We start from the raw sequence: 21,871 nt of genomic DNA on the forward strand, positions 1-21,871 counted from the left end.
GATTTGAAATGATGTGATTATCAAATCGCAAAGCCTGCGATTCTTTTTTACTTTTTTGTTTTACATTTTGTTGTTGTTGTTGTTCTTGTGTGTCAGTCAGCACCACCAATCGGAAGTGCTGTGCTCCACATGTACCAGCCATTGGTCAGACAAACCAATCAGAAGTGCCCATGATAGAAGGTGATAGACGGATTGATCACCTGCCAAGTATTTTTGAAAGTGCCTGCCCTTTCCCAATGGCTTCCAATGGAGCTCTCCTAGATGGTTTGGTGAAACAAACCATCTGGGTAAGGTTAGTAATGCTCCATCACATGTTTCTATTACAGGGTGAATCTTAAACTGAAGCTTGACTTTAAAAGCAACCCAACGGAAGTTTCATTTAAGTGTAGTTCTTTCACTCGTAGCTCGGGCTGCGGGGGTGCTAGAGACTAGTGTTGCACGCCACGGTGTACCGATACTTGAAAGGTACCGCGATACCCTGCCGTTAAAAACGGTACGATTCCTCCGTTTCATTGGTATCGGTACTTTAAGAATGACGGGGAAAAGTACTCCGGTGAGAAAGCGCCGTTTTAATAAGAGCCGTGTGTGTTCAGCGCTCTGCTTCCACTCTCCCTGCACTGCAGCCGTGCCTGCAGTCCCGCCCCTCTCAAGCACGTTCTAAGTCCCTCCCCTCTCTCGTGCACGCGGCCACGCGCTAGCTGCCAGAGCATGTGAGAAAACGAGAAGCATGGCTGCAAGTGGGAGTGCAGCTGCCGCTGCGCCTCGGCTTGTTGACACAAAAGACGCCAGAAGCGACATTTGGAAGTATTTGAGCTATATCTCTGACAGTGAGGGCAAGCCTACGGACACCACGAGGCCTGTCTGTGAGACATGTTTCAGATCCCTGCAAACCAAGGGAGCCAACACATCAAACTTGGCTAAGCACCCGCCGACTGGAATCCAGAGCTGTTTAAATAATTTAAAGACAGACAGGTTAGCGAATGTGATAGATAACATAATTACATCATGCTCAAACCCTCAAATCCAAGTCAAACAAGTGTAATTTATTTTGTGACAAACGAACGTTTTCGTAGTTTGACGAGGCAATTAATGGCAATGATAACTGTCTAATATGGCTAACTTTTTAGCTAACTTACCAATGTGGCTAACATCTGCAATATACATTTAGTCAATAATTATTTATATTACTGTACTATTACATGTTAATATAATATAAAAAAAATTATATTTTATAAAACAAAAAAGTTGTTTGAGATGAGGCTTAATTGTATTTAATACGAATCATTGTCATTTATTTTGTTTATTGTTCTCATTGTTTAAAAGTTTGTGTTATGGTTATGGTTCTGGTGTGAAATAAAGCACAATAATTACATTTAAGACTGTTTCCCTTTTTTTAAGAAAAGTATCGAAAAAGAATCGGAATCGCAATTCTTGACTTGGTATCTGTATCGAAACCAAAATGTTGGTATCGTGACAACACTACTAGAGACTGGAACATGTTGATGCGACCTTCCTAGCCGGAGATATGGCCGCGTCACAAAAATCGCGATCAACGTCTTGCTAGTGCGTTGCATGATGGTTAGTCATTTTGTCCGACTTGCTCTGGAGGCCCGCCCACATGAGACTTTGAAATTTCGCGGGACAAAGACGCCCGCAGCCTTGAGAGCAAGGCGAGGCGAGTTGGCGCAGTTGCTCTCCACGGGCTGCGGAAGCGAAATGCTTGATGGGAAACGGCTCGCTGGTATCTCGAAAAAAATTTGAATTTTTTTCCCCAAAATCGTGCAGCCCTAGCGTGTGCGTTGTGTGTGTGTGTGTGTGTGTGTGTGTGTGTGTGTGTGTGTGTGTGTGTGTGTGTGTGTGTGTGTGTGTGTGTGTGTGTGTGTGTGTGTGTGTGTGTGTGTGTGTGTGTGTGTGTGTGTGTGTGTGTGTATGTACCTGCTGCAGGTCAGCCATGGAGTACAGGTGGATGTGCTGTAGCAGGTATTCCCTGGGAAAGATCCTGAAAAAAGAGAGACACGAAACGTTTGAATGCATCTTTCTAAGGGTAGCAGGTCATGGGTTTTACCTGTCAGTATTGAGATTATCAAGAGGCTCAATCTTGCAAATATATAAATAACCGTAGTTAAATATCAGCATTAGACTGATTTAATGTTTAACCACAATTACTGTCCATGCTGCTAAACAAAGTTATAATATTAATTCAGTCACACTCCATCTTCCAACATGACATGCATTATTGGACCCCAATGTGTGTGTGTGTGTGTGTGTGTGTGTGTGTGTGTGTGTGTGTGTGTGTGTGTGTGTGTGTGTGTGTGTGTGTGTGTGTGTGACGAGACCTCCTCTCAGACCACTAAGATGGATGGCACCATGTTAAATCCTGTCTAAGCTGTGGTGAGTGTCACCAAAACACAAGTATGTGCATGTATTCATATGTGAGAGAACTGTGTGTGTGTGTGTGTATGTATATGTATGTGTCAGATCCAGACACCTCATGGTGATAGGCACCACTGATAAACTACTATTTGGTTCGTTACCAATGGTTACCACATCAGCATTCATAAGACCACACACACACACGGTACAATAGTCAAACACACACTGGTTCCTTGTTGATCGTGTAGTTGGTGAACACACCTTTAAAGTAAATTGATAAAAGTACTTGTGAACCAACATATTTTAGGGATTAGATTACAAACAGAAGATACACACATTGATGCAAATATGCAAACACACACAGACAAACACATGCCAACAAATGAAAATATTTGTTCTAATAGTCCTGATAGTATTTCATTTTTTTTTATTTCACTAACCTCTGAGTATTTCTACTGCAGCAGACACACCTTTGATAGTATTCTGTTATCACTCAGTGATTATGATCGTATACTGAAGGAGGGTCTGACTGAGTGTGTGAACAGCTAATGTAGGAAGTCTGTGTGTGTGTGTGTGTTTATAAACTTAACACATTACAATCTATTGCAAACCAAGACCAAATCTTATCTTGGTGTTGAGTTGACACAGTGTCACAGAGCGATGACACAACATTTTTAACTGCTGCACGGGACCTAAGAAACAGTGCTCTCTAACTGACGTCCTTTAGCGCTTTCTGCATGTACGCAGCAGACATCTCTCTTCAGATTCCCCCTGAAGGAGACTGATGAGCAGGGAAAGGTTTTAGCGCCACGGCCCTCATCAATCCTGCAGTGTTTGGAAGTGGCGGGGCACTAGCCGGCACTTGCTAATGGGACAAAAGTAAACACAGAACGACATGATGCTGCTCGTCTCTGTGTTGCAACAGCAGTACGACTCATGTGGGAAATTTCTTCGGCCAAGAAAATACCAAGAGTTCCGGTTTGAAAGTACTTGGCAAGCCAGAGAAAAACAGTAGTGGGACTTTAAAAAATCTATATGAAGACCAAGAGTAATGAGCTCTTTTAATCATTTTGGGATGCCTTTTATTGACAATCTGTGTGTGTATAATTTCTGCATCTGTTGCCTATAACATATTGTCTTTTGCCCATCATGTTTAACTGCTTGATTAATGAGGGACATATAAGCATATTTACTAAAGGGAATTAACAGTAGAAAAAAACACAAATACCAGAAATAGTCAACATTAAACTATCCTGAGTATTAATCAGATTCCAGCCTGTCTGCTGAGGTGATTCTTCTCCAGTAGAACATCTTAGATGAGTGTATTAGTGACCTAGAGCAGGGCAAGGATCATCCATCTCCTCTGAGGGGAAGCTTTCAGTGTGGGACCACACTCAGATAAACAGTTGTCCCCCTGACCATCACACATGAACTTATACACACACAGGCACACATCTTTCATGTATATGCAGCATATATACACACAGGAATGCATGCAGATAAATGTTATGTCAATATACATGCAGGCACTCAGACACGTAAACACAGATCATACAGGGAGATGTTAGCAATCTCAATCAATCAGTCATGTTTAACAAGCTGATGACACAGGCATGTTAATCATACAGTAGTAGCTGATATGCCCCAACTTTATAAAAGGGATTGATAGCTCCTCGTTTACTGTCAGTACGAGTTCCATGACGTGTATATCTATTTATAGTATACCCGTAGTTATTTGGCCTAAATAAGATTGCGATTTCACTCATTCATATGTTTTTGTTTGATTTGTCCTTTTATTAGTAGAATTACGGAATAAATACTAGCCCGATTAGCATGAAATGGGTGAATGGACTTGAATACTGGGTTTGATACATGTTTTTATTTTTCATTAATGGCAACAGCCTGGGAAGAGGTCTTTGCTATCCTTATGTCCTTCTAGTTTGTTTTATTTACACATCAAATTGTGTTCAGTTGTACTAGTGTCTCAGCCCTTTGAATTTTTGGATTTGAACTGCTCATAACTTTAGCCATTTGAACATGATGATGGTTTGCAAATAGACATTGCTTCATATAAAGAATAGGTTAGGAAACAGTGCTCAAAATTACAAAAGAGTTTGTTGTTTTGTAACCCCTCCCTCACCATTACAACAGACTTCACTGCCGGCCTACCTTCGTCTGAGGTCCTCGGCGATGGTTGCCCGGCAGCTGAACAGGTAGGCTCTTAGCGACTGGAGCTGCTGCCGGAGCCGCAGCACGGTGCTGAGCGGCTCGCAGTGCTCGTACAGACACGGGTTGAGCTGCTGCACGTCCAGCAGGGGCTCCTCGTACACAAACTCCAGGAACTCCTTGGCCTGTTTGGACACCTGCAGGAGCAACACAGAGGAAACATCATCAGATATGTCAGGGATAACACTCGAGAAGTGTATGTTCCATGATTGTTAAGGACAATGTGGGGCTAAGAATCCGTACAAATCTAAATCTCTCCGGTCAAAATAATTTCCCTTTAGCGCAATACCGCATCAGTTGCGCCACTTATGTGACAGACAAAAGAGTATATGACAGACAAGAATAGTCAATTCTAATGTCTAACACAAGCGGCAAACTGTGGGGTAGAGCCGGGAAGCCAATACGGAAGTGCCACACACTGCAGTTCATATATTGGCCGATAGGCGAGGGCTGCAGAAAGGAGCAATTTCCATAGACAACCATGTTAAAATGCCCAACTTTACAGCATAAAAAAACATGTTTCTACCCCTGGCTCCATACATTTTATTATCGATATAGTTAGATTCCACCTTCATGATTATGGATCTGTGAGTGAATTGTTTTCTAACGCGACCCTTTTATTTATATTAGGTCTTAAAGTTTGTGCATAAATTAGGGCGTGGTCACATTGAGTGACGGCTCTGTCAAGTGCCTGCCGCTGTTAGCTTCTTGTCTCTCTGCTAGCTGCTCCGTGAAGCTAGCTACAGGGACTCTGCCTGCTCAGCTCATCCAGGAAACACAACTTGTAGCCGGCCGTGGTTGTTTGTTCTTCTTGCTTATATATCGGACTATTGTGACTCGCTCTGCGGTTAAAACAGACGGTGCATGAATGCAGTTTTGCGGTAAGTGAAATTCTAGTGCTTTATTTATGTGTTAATGATTTTAATCAGCTACGTAATGAATGGTAAGGCTTGGGTTAGCATGTAAGCTAGTGGTATCTACATCGGTGCTAACGATTGTAATCGTAGCCTCCAAGTTAAAATCATAGACTGTATATATAAAGGTTAAAACGAAATAGACAAGTGTTAAGTGGGATAATACTGTTGAACAAACGGCTTCTGTTTGAGGTTGATAAAATAAGGTTACATCCTTGTAACTTAGAGATATTTTATTATGTAGGTAGAACTGTATGCATCTAAGGTTAATTTAAATTGGCTATGCTCAAGTATGTAGACAAGCTAATGTCGAAGTAGTGTATGTGAAATCAACCTCACAATAAGATGTGTGTATATTACAATTATTAATGTCATATTTCAAGATGATTACTTAGATATTACAATATGGTTGGTTGAGCTGGAGTTCATTATTGAGCTTACACGTTAACGTCACAGTCATCTGAAGAACGAACCCAAACCTTGTTGTTTTTATTAATTGTATTACCAAATGGGTATCAAATAAACAGTAAGCATTGGTAACACAACTTCCAAAGTTACAGTAAAATAAAAAGGCCCCTGACTCGGACAATACACAATCCAACATGTTCAACAGAAAATAATCAGTTATATTGTTTGTACACATGGTACTTTACATATATATCTGTTTGTTTAAGGTGTCCAGGTGATGCAGACAGGCTGGACCAGAGAGTGAGAGACAGAACTGGACTCCTCACAGCAGTGAACTTCAGCACAGGTACAAAGACTCTTTTTTCATACTGTACAAAGAATCAAGAAAGATATTGGTTTAAATGAATGAAGTATTGACTTGAATACACTGATATACATTCCATTAAACAATACTAAATACTAGATCACCTACACATCAGTTAAGTTGAGGGTTTTTTCCATGCAAAAAGTTACATTTAGATGATAACAAGCAATATGACTTTGTCAGCTTTCTAATTTAATGTATTGAAGGCAAAGATATTTAACACATAGTGAGAACTGCTACTATTTATCTCTCAATATTGTCTGTAAAAAACGTGGTAAAAGTTATTCTTTCAGTGAGACAACAGAGCAAGCTTCTACAGTTGCACTACGTTTTGATAACAGTTAAATATTATTTTGATAATAACATATATTTCAATGTTGATGAACTTCATACTGTTCATTCATAATCTGATTGTCTTTGTAGCTCATTGTTGAAATAAAAAAAAAACATTACAATTACAAAATAATTATATCTACAGCCCCTAAACACACAAACACACCGCTTTCATAAATAACACACTTGTTTTGCAATAATATGTTTTATGTTTCCTGTCATTTTTGTTAGGAAAGGACATGCCTGAAAGACACGATATTTTCTCCTTCTCTGAGGGTCAAGAAGAACATCCAAGAGGAACATTAAAAGCTGATGTTATGAGATTTTAAGACCAGTACAGGACATTCACTAAGAAACTACTTTTATTGTAAAAACAGTCAGCTGATCGAATGCAGCTATTTCCACATCTACACTCCATCAGCTGATTATTTCTATTTGCCTCACTTTATGAGCTTCACAACATGTACCTTGTTTTGCAACGTCACAAATAAATGGGGCCAATCTTCAGTCAGATGTGAATGTGTAATCTAACATTTTCAGTAAGAATAATGGACAAAAGGAGTGCAAATACAAATACAATTTATTGAAATGTGAACCAAAAGTTAATCAAATGTTTTAAATATAAAGCACATATGGACAGAAGGTGTAAACCTATTAAATGTATTAAACACATTTAGTCAAATAAAGTGACCGACTAGGCCTGTGCAGTTGGTATCAGCTTTGCCCAGCATGGGCTCCTTCATCAGGCCTGGTCCTCCTCGCAGAGGAAAGACCCTCAGTCCTCTCCAAACCAACAGACAGGACGTCCATCACACGGAGGTTTCTCCCTGAAGTCTCTGCAGCTCTCTGGACACCACGTTGTCTCAATCCGTCCACACTGAATATGAGATTGGGAAAATGAAAATAATAAATGCTTTAGACAATAAGAAACATAAAGTTGACTGTTGAGTTGCTCAGTTTTTTTAGATTGTCAATACTATTACTGTATAACTAATATCTCAGGTTAAGAGGCACATTCAAATAAAGATTGGTCTTTAAATACATTTTGTCTTTTTAATTGTTTGTCTAAAGTCAAGGATCTAGAACTGGTACTTAGTTTTAATGATACAGTCTGGTTATTATGCTGTTTGGAGGAGGCCTTACAGGTAAGAGCACTAACTAGCTACCATCACATGTACCTTAGCTTGACTTAAATGTATTAAACGTATAATTAAGTCATATCAAAATATAAATAACTAATGTCATGCAAACATATTAATATTTGCTTGATTTCAGTGTTGAATTTAGCACAATTGCATACAAACGTTAAGGGGTTTTAAGATTCTGAAGTATTATGCTAAAAGCTCAATAACTTAGATTATTATTTATAGTTTTGCTGAATAGTTTCATGTCCGCTTACCTTAGAAACGTAAAATGCGACGGCAGCGTGCAGATGGGGAGGATGTTAGCTTAGCTTGGTAGCTTCAGCTAGCTCTGGAACTTTCAGCTCGGTGGCAGCAGGTCCCGCCTCGGCTCCGCCTCTTTGCCCTTATTTGGAGCAGGCTGGAGAAGGCGGGAGTTGAACTCTGGCGTCACTGTCGAGCCGTTAGTGGCCGACTCCGCCTACTAAGGGCTTCACGGCAACTCTGCAGAATCCTATGGGTGACGTCACGGACCCTACGTCCATTCATATATACAGTCTATGGTCTAACACTTAATGTGGAGAAAGAGATGTCCTCATGGGTTGATTGTGCGTTGATCTGTTGGTAATGCCTAGGGGTTCCGGTGGGCATGTAAACAAATGCATAATGCTGCGCTATACTTTGTGGCCTCACCCGGTTACATAGCGACGCTTATTGTGTCTTTTAATAAGCAGGTAGTCCTGTCATTAGCTAGAACTAGCTAGATCTGATCGATATGGACATAAACGCGAGTGAAGTCTAATCTGACGGGAGAGAGAGATCAGCTGCTGCTGACGAGTCGACACGCAGCTCTGCATGATCACCTGCAGCGGTGAGCGGACAAAACACACACTTCAGGTTAGAATATCACACGTAGCTATTTTAATTACCTCTCAAACTACCTAAACTAGTTATAGATATGTTTGTTTTTACTGTCGGGTCACTCATTACTGGATCCGCGAGCTGCATGCATGCATCTCTCTCTACTGACGGGCTGTCAGGAGAGAGAGAGAGCGCTCCGTTTATTATTCTGTGTTATTGTAAATTACTGTACACTTTTGAATAATGTAGTTAATCTACTATAATTAGTTTGTTTAATATCGAATCATATCAATTAGTTTTAAAGCTCAATAAATAACAAAGAAGACCTTTGACCAGAACTTTTCTAATTTTGTCCGTAAGATTTAAACTTTAACGGACATTTTGACCGGCAAAAAATATATTCTAACGGGAACTCTGGGTTCTTGTCTGATTTTTTTTGTACCTTTGGCAGAACAAAGCTTTTTCCCTGCTTGTAGTCTTTCTGCTAAAGTAAACGGACAAACTCCTGAGTGTAGCTTCATATTAGAGCGGTAGAAATGAGAAGGGTATTGATTTATGCATCAAGTAAAGTGAAAGTGAGTGAATAATCTCCCAAAATGTCTGAAGCAATCTGCATTAGAACCAGGAACAATACATCATCATTTTAGCAGACATTCAAAAGAGACATTGAAACCAGCCCTGAGCTAAAACTATATAGTGCACTGTACGGCATGTTGATTTAGTTACGACTCAGAAATTATACATATAAATATACAAGAATGATACAAGAATTGCAGTTTGAGAAATGTTGGATTTCAGGAAAATTGAGGATATTAAACTTGTTAACGCTGTGTTTTTTGATGCAGGACTAAAGTAACACTGTCTTTAGGTAAATTAGAACTACTTGACCTCTAGTTAATCTTTTTAATCTGAAGAAAAAAGACCATATGGAATTGATGCTTTAGTTTCCAGGAAGCCCTCTCAATAACTGGAACAGAGTGTCTCCTTAATGATGCAATATTTGATGCACCATTGTACTGAAAGACATTACAAGGTTTTTTTTTTAAGATCCAAATACATTACTGCTGATGTACCAGTCACACCGAATGAGAAATGTGTACTTTCAAAGTTGGTACAAGCAATGAGGATTTGTGTGTGTGTGTGTGTGTGTGTGTGTGTGTGTGTGTGTGTGTGTGTGTGTGTGTGTGTGTGTGTGTGTGTGTGTGTGTGTGTGTGTGTGTGTGTGTGTGTGTGTGTGTGTGTGTGTGTGTTTCCCCACCTTGTGTTTGCTGGTGTCCCAGTTGTGCAGCAGGCGGGCTGGGATGAGGAAGGAGTTGTCCTGATGGCAGCTCTGGCAGTAGTACCAGCCGCTGTAGTAGCAAATCTTTGCTTTTCCTCTGGAGTGACCGACTGGACGCTGACACCCTGAGGAGAAGTCCTTGGGTACGTTTATACCTGGGTTTCATTATATCTTATTATTAAATACATAGATGATGGTTAAGGGTCTCTGAATACCTCTGTAATCATGAGGAAACAAGGTTAACTTTAAAAGAAAGTGTCAAAACTGGGGATCAAATGAATACAAAAACGTCTATCTTAAAGTAGAACAAATATGCATTATCTTGGACACCCTGCAGGTCATCAAATGATGAATTGAGAAATGTGTCATTTTATTGTCCTAAGGTGTTGCACAAGTCATCTTTCGATGCTAACGATGTTCTGGAGCAGAGATCGGGAGATAGCAAAGGTTGTGGAGCAGATAACGCGCCGTTAATATGTGTCAGTTTATTGCCCCTCACTAAATAGCACACTAATCCAAATGAGTAAACCTGTAGATAATAAACAAGATAGTCCACGTTTAAAAAGGAACTCCGACCCCAATAAGGTAGTATGTTGTATCATGACCCACATAAACTGGAAACATGATTTTACTGCAGTGATAACAGAGTAGTAGAGAAATACTTAAAATGAGGTGTTGGTTCTGATCCTGGGCATCAGAGGTTTCTGCCCTGGCTTTCACACATGGCACAACCTCAAAGGTTTGTTTCACAAAAGACATGCCCACAAAGTTTGCAGCTGAGCCCTTTTTAAAAAAATCTGATTGCAATTATCCATGTGGCAAAGTATAAAATGTGGCTGAGGTCATTGCGTACGTTTTGGGGGGTGAGCCAGCCTTAGCCACGTCCTCCCAAACCTCCTGAAGGCAATTGGGAGAGAAAGGAGAGAGGACATTGTAAGCCAAGGAAGAATCATTTGTTTGTTCGTCTATAATAACAATTTGTATTGGTTTTTCTCTCTGAATATGCAAATAATTCACTGCAACTGCGTGTTGATACCTGCGCTGATCTTGAACAGTATTAGCTCATTCGCATAAAAAGAGCCAAATTTTCACCCCATTTAAATTTTAATATGTGAAAACAGCCCCGGTTGCATTTGTCTGGCAGGGCATTTAAAGGTGTATTTCACCCTGTGTTTTGAGAATGACATGCTTTCTCTCAATCTCATGATTGGCTGGCTCTTTACCCAACCTTTTGAGTTTGATAAAACTAAAATAAATCTATAAACCAACGACTAAAACTATATGTCTGTCTCCTATATGTTTGTGGTATAAATCTAAATTCAATCTCAAGTTTATATCCCAGAAACTGCATGTTGTGTTCTTGAGAAATAGTTAAATTATGTTATTTATGCATACAGATGATGAGCAATTTTACCAAGATGTGTTATAAGCAGGAGTTCCAGGAAATACCAACAACTTCGTTTTTGGGGTGTGTTTTAAATATTAGTTTGCGTAGTTATAGCTTTGTTTCTGGGTGATTGTGCAGAGGGTCAGGAAATGTTGGTAAAGAATATAATCCCCTGTATATATATGTCAGTCCTAAACGCAGCGATATTTACTGATTATCTTTCATCTGCTTGTTGAGTGCATTTCCACAATTCATATCCATGTTTGCAGGAATCTACCTGCCAAATTTACTTGAAGGGATTTCTCAGATTGTAGAGTCTAAGTTTTTCCGGTAGTCACAACACACTTCAATAGGAAAGGGTATTTTAGACCTACAACACCAACAGATCCTAAGCTCTACTTAACCCGATAGCTGCTCCACTCTCTGCTTTGTCTTCTCCACACTTTAAAGTTCATCCTTCACCCGGACACACACACACACACACACACACACACACACACACACACACACACACACACACACACACACACACACACACACACACACACACACACACACACACACACACACACACACACACACACACACACGTCCCTTATCCAACTCAATCTCCTAGAGCTTGAGGAAAACAGCATGTGAAGAGGAGCACAGAAGAAAAGAAACTGAAGATGTTTATCTAGGTTTTAAGAAAACAGCAGCATGAAAAGCTACAGACAAGAGGAACGCCAGAGGAAGAGAGGCGTGTGTCAGCGTGTTTGTCAGTAGTCCTTCAACACAAGAAACAACACAGACTGACAAAGGGGGAAAAGGCGGAAGGAGCAAAGCTATCGAGAGATGAGAAGAAGGAAATGCATGAAAGAGAAGAGATGAAGAGCGAGATCAAACAAGACAATAAAGAGAAGTTAGGTCAACTACTTTTCCATCACAAAAGAGGATCTGATGTCTGAAAAAGGCAGACAATGGTCTAATCCAGTGGTTCCCAAACTTTTTCTGTCAGGCCCCCCCCCTTTGGAGAAAAAAAAAAAGTCTGGCCCCCCCAACACAAGTCAGGCTCAGTGATTTATTTTGGGGGTGCTGTGGGGTAGCTTGACGTTTCATAGAGGGTGCTCAAACATTTAGGGTTTCCCATTAATGTACCGGGCGCTACGGTGGAATTTTCTACTGCAACATTCCCCACACACACACACAGTGTACCCGCAACTGTTACAATGAAGGCTCGATAATCAGCTCACGGCATATAGGTGTAAGCATGGGTCAAGTGCTATTTTTATAGGTGGTGTGTGGACCTCACATAGGGGGGTCCGGGGGCAAGCTCCCCCGGGAAGATTTATTTTTAAATATTGAAGTTAAAAGCATCAATCTGGTGCACTTTGAGAGCAACATCTATGGATACCTCTCTCAACACCCATATGAAACAGAACTGTAAACAGATTTACTTTTTCTTTATGGATATTTTACAAATCACCCTTTTAAATTGTATTCTTTTTTTACTGTCATATAGTATTTCATACCTGTTTTTCATTTATTCTCTTATTTTTTTATAGCTATAATGATCATATAAACGTGTGCCTCGGAAATAATTGTTTACATTAATGGTGACCAAAACGTTTGAGACCCACTGAGATAACACTGAGAGTCCTTTAGTTCACTGAGACTCTCAGTCTGACAGGAGAGGACTCTCCTCCACTTTGTTGTTGAAAAAACTCCTTATAAAGAACATATCTAGGATTAAAAGACTAATGTCACAGCAGGATTTGGAAAAACTTGTCCATGCTTTTATCTTCAGTAGACTGGACTACTGCAATGGTGTCTTCACAGGTCTCACTAAAAAATATATTAGAAAGCTGCAGCTGATTCAGAACGCCGCTGCTCGAGTCCTCACTAACACTAAGAAAGTGGATCACATCACTCCTGTTCTGAAGTCTTTACACTGGCTTCCTGTGTGTCAAAGAATAGATTTCAAAATACTGCTGCTGGTTTATAAAGCTTTGAATGGTTTAGGCCCAAAATGCATTTCTGACCTTCTGCTAAATTATGAACCATCCAGATCTCTCAGGTCTTCATGGACTGGTCAGCTTTCTGTCCCCAGAGTCAGAACTAAACACGGTAAAGCAGTGTTTAGTTATTATGCTCCAAATATCTGGAACAAACTCCCAGAAACCTGCAGGTCCGCTGCAACTCTGACTACTTTTAAATCCAGGCTGAAGACTTTTCTTTTTGTCGCTGCTTTTAATTGAACTATTCATATCTTAAACTGCACTGTAACTTTTATCCATGTATTTTTTCTTTTAATGTTTCTTTTATTAGCTTTTCTTTTTAATGACTAATTTTAAATGCCACTTTCTTAATGTCTTTCATTTTTTTAAAGCACTTTGAATTGCCTTGTGTTGAAAAGTGCTATATAAATAAACTTGCCTTGCCTTATATCTGTTAGCGTAGCTCGCTAGCACCAGAAGCTAACAACAACGACCTCCGGTACGCTCGCTCACACACACACACACACACACACACACACACACACACACACACACACACACACACACACACACACACACACACACACACACACACACACACACACACACACACACACACACACACACACACACACACACACACACACACACACACACACACACACACACACACACACACACACACACACACACACACACACACACACACACACACACACACACACACACACACACACACACACACACACACACACACACACACACACACACACACCACACACACACACACACACACACACACACACACACACATACACTAGTACTGTATCATATTATTTTCGAATCAATAATTTTTCTATTATTCTTTATTCTTTTTTTTGAATAACCATTTTTCCTCCTGGTCTCTCGCGGGGCGCGAGTCATGCCTCTGCGCCCCCCACTTTGGGAACCACTGGTCTAATCAACAATGAGAGAGGGATTTCTACTTTAAAGAAAAAGACTGAAGTTGACTGAAGCAGCCGCAGAGACTGATGTAGAGTTGGAACCACTTGGTGATTTATTAAAAGTTTGATTGAGCTTTTGGAAAGAGGAAACAGCTTTAATTAAATCGTCCAAATTGCAGAACCATGGTACGAAACCACAACGACAATTCTGTTTTTTCACAATTTGGGTTTATTATAGTTATAGTTTTTTGCTCATTGATGCAATGACCAATGAATCGGCTGAGCTTTTTTCAAATATATTGGTCACTTTTTAAAGTCAATCAATAAGTAATAAGACATTATGCCAAACATTTCTTAAAAACGGTAAAATAAAAATAGTATCAACATTAAAACAAATATATATATTATATTCATTTACCAGAAAAAACTGACAACCTGATATTCATAGTCTTTATCCCATTTCCCCAGCGGGGAAGTGGGTGGGTGGGGCTTACCTACTCATCATACACATCATATGTCCCAGGTCAATGTAAGCTACAGTAGGTATACCCTACAGTGTGTGAGGGTTGTGACATGGTAAATGGACTGCATTATAAACTACTTTTCATTTCAAACCTTTATTTAACGAGATTGGTCCCATTGAGATCATAGATCTCTTTTTCAAGGGAGTCCTGCAGCATATAGGTTCCACATGAAACATAAAACAATAAAGGACATCGTACATTATAATTTTCCAGTCTTTGCAACCCCTCAAAGCACTTTTACAAGTCAGCATTCAGCCATTCACACAGAGGCAGAGGCTACCATGCTAGATGCTACCTGCTCAGTGGGACTAACAAACACTCACACACCGCTGGTCACGCCATCAGGAGCAACTTGGGGTTAAGTATCTTGCTCAAGGACCTTGACACTTTGGGCTGGGGATCGCACCACCAATTTCCTGATTGGTGGACAACCACTCTACCTCCTGAGCCACAGCCGCCCGCCATATAGAGTCTGCCAGTCACATGACCCTCGTCTTGCATGTCATAAGGGTCCTTGTTACGTGTTCTGCTGGATGGACTCGACTAAATCTTTCATTGTGCAAAGGAGAATTTGGCTCAACCGTACAAACCACATTTATATCAGTTAGACATTTGATCAAAGTGCGAGTTACACTTACAAGAGCTTTGTGCCTGACACATATCCATAAATCATCCATCCTCATCACTTTCCAAAGTTTAGACAAGGAGTATTTGTTGTTTTTTCCTTTGGTTACATTTTTTCTTTAGATGGAAAACAACAAAGTCTTATCTTATTTAAGAACCCGATGATCAAATACATGTGTGTAGCTCTGCAGTATAATTAAATATGTGAGCTCATGTTGTTGTATGGGTGCATGCTCTTTCAAAAGAACCACAGTCCACTGGTCAGCAGCCAGCAGGCAGCCGGATGGTCAACAGTCAGAGAAACAGTGTGTCACTTCCAGGAAAGAGCTGACCACCAGGCCGGCTCTCTGCCCAACTGTGGCCTTGAATTCGGTCTGCCGCTGTTGGGACCCGAGGAACAAAGACACATACGCCTGAAAACATTTGCAAACTAAATAACTACCTTTCACCCCAACCTCAAATTCTATATCATGAGACAAGAAGAGAAAACACCCAGAAGTAAAACATAGATGGAGGTGCCAAAGTTAGTCAAAAAATGATCCCTATACAGTAGGAAAGGGCTGTGAAACCTCAACAGATAATGCATGTGACTATGGAAGAGGAAAGTGTAAAAATCTGATGCGGACCAAAGCTTTAACAAGCAGCAAAACAAAGTCAAAACAGAGAGCCCTCTGTAGAGATAACTGATGGAGATACACTTTATTTGATAGTTTAACATTTATTTTCTTGCCGTTTTTGGTGTTAAAGTTGTTGTTTATGCTTTTATTTTGAGGGCAGCTTTGGGCACTGGGTTATTTGTTATTTATTTGAGCCAGGCGGAGGTGGGATTAGCGCACCAGAGTGGGCATACTGTTTATTTACCAGGGAACAAGAAGGATATTCTTGCTTAGACATTTGATCAGCCCCTGCGTAAGATTAGCTATCGGATGACTCAGCAGCAGCTTTATTTTTAAGTAAATTTATGATTTAGTCGTCACAATAACATTTAAGTAGACAAAACCAATAAGGACAACTGAGATGATGTGCAAATAAAAATATGTATGCAGCAACTAATAACTGCTTTTTTAGGCTTTGTTAAGGGCTCAAGTCTATTAAACAAAATGTATATTGTGATAAAAGTACATATATAACGTATATACAGTATAAGACTGTTTGTAAAATATTGATATGTTCACATACACAAAGACTAGGTGTTCACTTGTTAGGCACTACATTTTCATCTGATACACAACATCTACAGCACTCATGAATGCTCCTTTCTTAATGTTGAGTCCCTATTAATGCACTCTGCTGCTAACTACTTCCTCCATTATCAGCACAGAGTAACCACTGCTTTCTCCATTCCTCTCTGATCTTTTATGGCTCTTTTTTCTAGGACAAAAAAAGGAGGGACAGAGGGAAAAGATGAATGGGAATTCAAACGTAGCTCAAAGGTCTACCGTTTGTACCGCGGCTCTCTGTAGTGAGAGAGGGTCACTTTGACCTGCCGGGGTGAGTGTACGGTGAAGAGAGAGAGATAGAGAGACGTCGAGATACAGGAAGATAGAGAGAGGGGTGACATCGGGGCGAAGAAGCGGCTCACACTTTCATCTGCCCGCCGCGGGTTTTAAACCACCACACCTCTGAGTGAAGGTGTGAGTGAGTGTGTGTGTGTGTGTGTGAGTGTTTGTCTGTTATGAACACGTGTGTGAATTAAAACTGAAAAGACGAGAGAAGCTTGAGCTTTGATGTGTCTCATTCACACCGACCAAACACTCAAATGAAAATGCGCACAAATGAAGAGTATAAGTAAGATTGTGTGTGTGTGTGTGTGTGTATGTGTGTGTGTGTTAGAGAGAGAGTGAGAGACTGTCCATCTTTTGATGTGAGCCCACCTCCTACTTTCTGGATTCCCTCATATCTCCTGATTTCCACTTCACACAAACCCCCCCCCCCCCCCCCTCATATAACAGATTCACATGGTCCATCGGGGGCCTGAGAATGTGCTCCACTGCAACGACAGGGGTCACCAAACCTGAGGACACACTCACAATGTGTGTGTATGTGTGTGTGTGAGGCTGGGGGGTGATGGGGCTTCAGGGTCTTCAAACAAACACTAACTGTTTCCTTCAAAAGGAATCAAAAACGCATCAGGTCCCATGTGTAATTAGTTGAATACATTTCACATTTTGATGTTAAATAACCAATCACTGGATATGTATGGCTGGACGTAGCATGCATATGCAGAGGGCAGACTTGAATGAAGTTCAAAGAGAAACTAAAGTAGCGTACAGAACATCAAGAGATCGTGTTTTTACTAGTGGCTTCATATATGAATAATACCATATATGCATTAAGATAAACAGAACATGAAGGCTTTTGATTAATTATAGGGGTTTCCTGGCCAATAGGAGCCTTACCCTGGCCATCTACAGCCTTTAGACCCATAAGCAACTTTGCATATATTTCAAATCTGCATATACATTCATAATTACAATAAATATGAAATGTGACAAGCTGCATCATCCAATTATAGTAGATGGGATACACTAACTAACAAATGACGATTATTTTTGTTGTCGAATCATAAGGTTGATTATTTTCATTTCAATATTAAAATGCTCCAAAAATAAAGAAAATGGACGCAATAAGTTCCCAAAGTTGAGGTTAAAGCCACAGCCCTAAAAGTATTTAATTTAGAATCATATCAAAAAGAGAGAAGCAGCAATTCTCCACAGTTGAGATAGATTGTCAGTTTTGGTCGATACATAACCAATTAGTTGTTTGTGCAATGCCAAGCTGGTATATTACATTTCACTGCCCCTATATATTACCCAACATCTTTTTCACTCCTCTCACTCCCCTCCTGAAAAAGTGCCAGAGGCTGCAGATATGTCAAAGTGTTTAGCTCAGAATAATCAAGGTTCTCATTCATAACACTCCGTTCGATGTCTCACTATGGGATGCGCCTCATCGCGGAACAAACAGAAGCATCAATCTCATTACGCCAATCCCGATTGGCTGGAGATCTTGACGTCAGCGTCAGGGAATTCACCCCCTATAAGTAGCTTGCGCCACGACGCATGCGTCATTCAAACACCTCTTCTCGCTTCAGAGCACATCTCTATAGTAGCCGGACAAGCTTAACGGTCCACAGACTGAACCCAAATATAACCATTTCGGTCGACGGGCGCTCGCCGGAAACAACTCCTGCTTCGCAGGAAGACGGTAATACTAACGCCAGTTAGTATTGAAATCGACCTCGCCGTTCTCTTTCCCCGGAAAGTAAGGTAGGTCTGATTTTTTCAAGCTAGCAACACACCTGTTGCTAGCTCGCTCCCTCACTATCGACACCACGGTAGCGAGGAAGCTTTTTCTTTTCTCTTCCCCACGGAGGAGGAAAGGATTAAAGGAGCATACTGTCACACCAGTCAGTATTCTCCGGGAATAAAAGACCCACACCGTCCTTTTCTCCGGATTAAGGACAGGGTGGTACCACCTTTTTTTCCCAACTTACCTGTTGACACGAGGCGAACAAGATGGACGCCTCTCTCCCTCACACCAGAGGAGTCAGGGACTCGGTGGCTCGACTCTGCGGCTGCGGGTTGAAGATCTCGGGCACAGACACACACCAGGTCTGCTCGTCCTGCCTCGGGCTGGAACGCGCCCGAGGCGCTATCGACAACCCCGGCTCGTGCGGACATTGTGTCCGCTTCACCGTGAAGAGCCTCCGCCGACGGCTAGCACGCCAAGCTAGCCTGTCGGAGCAGGACCCCCCCCCCCATGTCCACTGACCTGCCGGCCGGCAGTCAAGACGCAGGGGCGTCCGCCGCAGAGAGTGAACCCCTCTCCGTGTCGGTCTGGGGCTCATTATCTGCGATGGCTGCAGAACCGGAATCCCGCGCCCTGGCAGGCCTGGACCCGGTGACGGCAAAACACGCGGGAACGGGACCCCACGCTTTACCGAGCTGGGGCTCCCGGTTAGACCTCACCATGGCCTCACCCGCGGAGGATGTCCTCGAGCTGGACTACGATGAGGACGAAGAGGACGCCTCAGTGTTCCTCCTGTCCGAGTCGGATGAACATGAAGAGGACATCTTCATGTCATCGGCTCAGGCTGCAAAGCCTGGAGCGAGGGCTGCTCTCCCGGGCGATAGCACACCAGCTTCGCCCTGTCTGAGCATGGACCTGCAGGCCATGTGTAAACGCGCCGCGGCCAGACTCGACATCCCGTGGCCTGAAATGGCCAAGGAGACCTCCAGGTCCCGCTACGAAGGGAAACATTTTCCCCAAGCAGCGCGGACGAAGAGGCAACTCCTTCCGGTCTTCCCAGAGATGTTGGATGAGGTGTCGGTCTCGTGGAGAGACCGGCCCTTCAGCAACAAGGTCCCAATCCAGGGTGCCTCCTCCCTAGACTGTGACGGAATGGAGAAGCTCGGCCTGCTCCGCATACCGCCCATGGAACTGCTGGTAGCGGCCCACCTCCTACCGAGGATGGGCCCGTCACCAAGCAGGAACCCCACGCTGCCGGCAAAGTCGGACCGATTTCAGTCGACAATGACTGAACGGTCCTACAAAGCCGCAGCGTTGTCCGCCAGGGCCCTGAATGTGTCCTCGCTGCTAACCGCTTACCAAGCGGAGCTCTGCGAGGACCTGTCGGGTAACCCGGGGGCAGCCACTCTGGACGAGATGGCAGCGGTCACGGACATTTGTCTCCGTGTCCAACGCTGCGCCGTCCAGGCCACGGGCAAGGCAAATGGGATCATGGTGGTGCAGAAAAGAGCGAGATGGCTCAACCTCACCAACCTCCCAGACCGGGAAAAGGAGGATGTGCTGGATATGCCCATCGTTCCCGAGGGAATTTTCGGCTCCGCTCTCGCCTCCATGCAAAGGAGGTGCGAGTCGAAAAAGAAGGAGGACGAGGCACTCCACCTCTGCCTCCCTCGAAGGGTCCAGCCGCTGCCTTCGCAGCAGCAGTCCTTCGCCCAAGCTGCCTCGAACCCTGCTCGGTTTAAAACACCGAAGACGCAGAGGTCGCAGCCCGCCCAGAGTCCCCAGCCCAGGCTGGAGACGAGGGCGAGCTGGCCTAGAAAATCTCCGGTTCCGGCTGCAGCTCAGGCGCAGCCAACCCAGAATTTCGGCCAGCAGTCGAGGAAGAAGAAGCGAGCGGCGTGACAGCCCCTCCTTCTCCCCTCTGTGACAGAGCTGGAAGTCCACGGTTCCCCAGCTCTAAATGTGTTCCCGCCGCCTCGAGAGATGCCTCAACACCATCCTCAAGTCCGCACAAACACATGTCACACATTTGTTGATTTTTCTGTCATAAAACATTTGCCGCTGATGCATCCAGGCTTCAGGCCGAGGGCGCAGCTCAAAAAAATGAAAAGAAAAACAATAAAACCAATAAACAGCCCGTCAACTGTTCCCCTTCTGAGAGCAGCTACGGCATCTCTCAAAAGGCGGATTACAGGCGGGTCTGTGAAGGCACCACCGCCACGCGCATGCGCAGTGCCGGCTGGGGCTTTAAAGGCACCACCGTCACGCGCATGCGCAGTGCCGGCTGGGGTTGTGAAGGCACCACCGTCATGCGCATGCGCAGTGTCGGTGGGGATTGTCGAAAAGGGGCACCACTGTGTTCAGACACTAGAGGGCCCCATAACACAACAAATAGAGACTCAGAGGGGAAGAGACGTGACATCTCCACTGGCTCTAAGGAGCATGCAGTGGAAGATGCTCACATCATCTGCTTGGGTTTTCAAGACAGTAACACAGGGCTACAGACTCCAATTCGCTGTCACCCCCCCTCGCTTCTCGAGCATTCTGCATTCGCAGGCCCGAGGAGAGTCAGCCCATATTCTGGAGAGAGCGATTCTCTCACTCCTAGAAAAGAGGGCTATATCTATTGTACCCGCCGAGCAGAGTCAGGGCGGCTTCTATTCCAAGTACTTCCTCGTTCCCAAACGGGGAGGGAACGGAATTCGGCCAATACTTAATTTGTGGGCTCTGAACAAATATCTAAAAAGATATAAGTTCAGAATGCTCACTCACACATCTCTGCTGCGGTTCGTGCGACAAGACGACTGGTTTACATCAGTCGACCTGAAAGATGCGTATTTTCACATCCCAGTATATTACCCACACAGGAAATATCTGAGATTCGCATTTCAGGGGATCTGTTATGAATACAGAGTACTCCCCTTCGGTCTGTCTCGTGTCCAAGGGTGTTTGTACGATGTACGGAAGCCGCGATAGCCCCGTTAAGACAACAGGGTATTCGCCTGGCGACCTACCTGGACGACTGGCTGCTTCTCGCACAGTCGGAGCAGGAGGCTGTTACGCAGACAAATGTCCTCGTAAAGCACCTGCTCAACCTGGGTTTCATAATAAACACAGAAAAGAGCATGTTGTGCCCCGCGCAGACTATACTCTTCCTGGGTTTACGCCTGAACTCGGTGCCCTTTTCAGCTCGCTTGTCAGCGGATAGAGTGAAAGCTTTCAGAGCTTGTCTCGCTCTTTTCCAGCTACGCAAACATGTTCTCTTCAGATCATGCCTGCGATTGC

General features: G+C 42.9%; 1 protein-coding gene across 5 annotated transcripts in view; it reads right to left on the bottom strand.

Moving 5' to 3' along the window:
* Window positions 1-21,871, bottom strand: part of plekhm3 (pleckstrin homology domain containing, family M, member 3) — a 57,535-nt gene that overhangs the window by 14,657 nt on the left and 21,007 nt on the right. For 4 of the 5 annotated variants that reach the window (XR_004568689.1, XM_034213364.1, XM_034213365.1 and 1 more), the window contains 3 exons: window positions 9,859-10,004; window positions 4,543-4,736; window positions 1,936-1,999 (listed from right to left, as the gene is read on the bottom strand). Coding sequence is in view for 3 of the 5 variants with exons in the window: in XM_034213364.1 (XP_034069255.1) it covers window positions 1,936-1,999; window positions 4,543-4,736; window positions 9,859-10,004 (404 nt within the window). In the remaining 2 variants the exon portion in view is untranslated. Of the gene's footprint in view, window positions 1-1,935; window positions 2,000-4,542; window positions 4,737-9,858; window positions 10,018-21,871 lie in introns of all 5 variants that reach the window. The other variant, XR_004568688.1, reaches the window with a different exon arrangement.

This window comes from Gymnodraco acuticeps, unplaced genomic scaffold, assembly GCF_902827175.1.
Source record: "Gymnodraco acuticeps unplaced genomic scaffold, fGymAcu1.1, whole genome shotgun sequence".
Lineage (NCBI taxonomy): Eukaryota > Metazoa > Chordata > Actinopteri > Perciformes > Bathydraconidae > Gymnodraco > Gymnodraco acuticeps.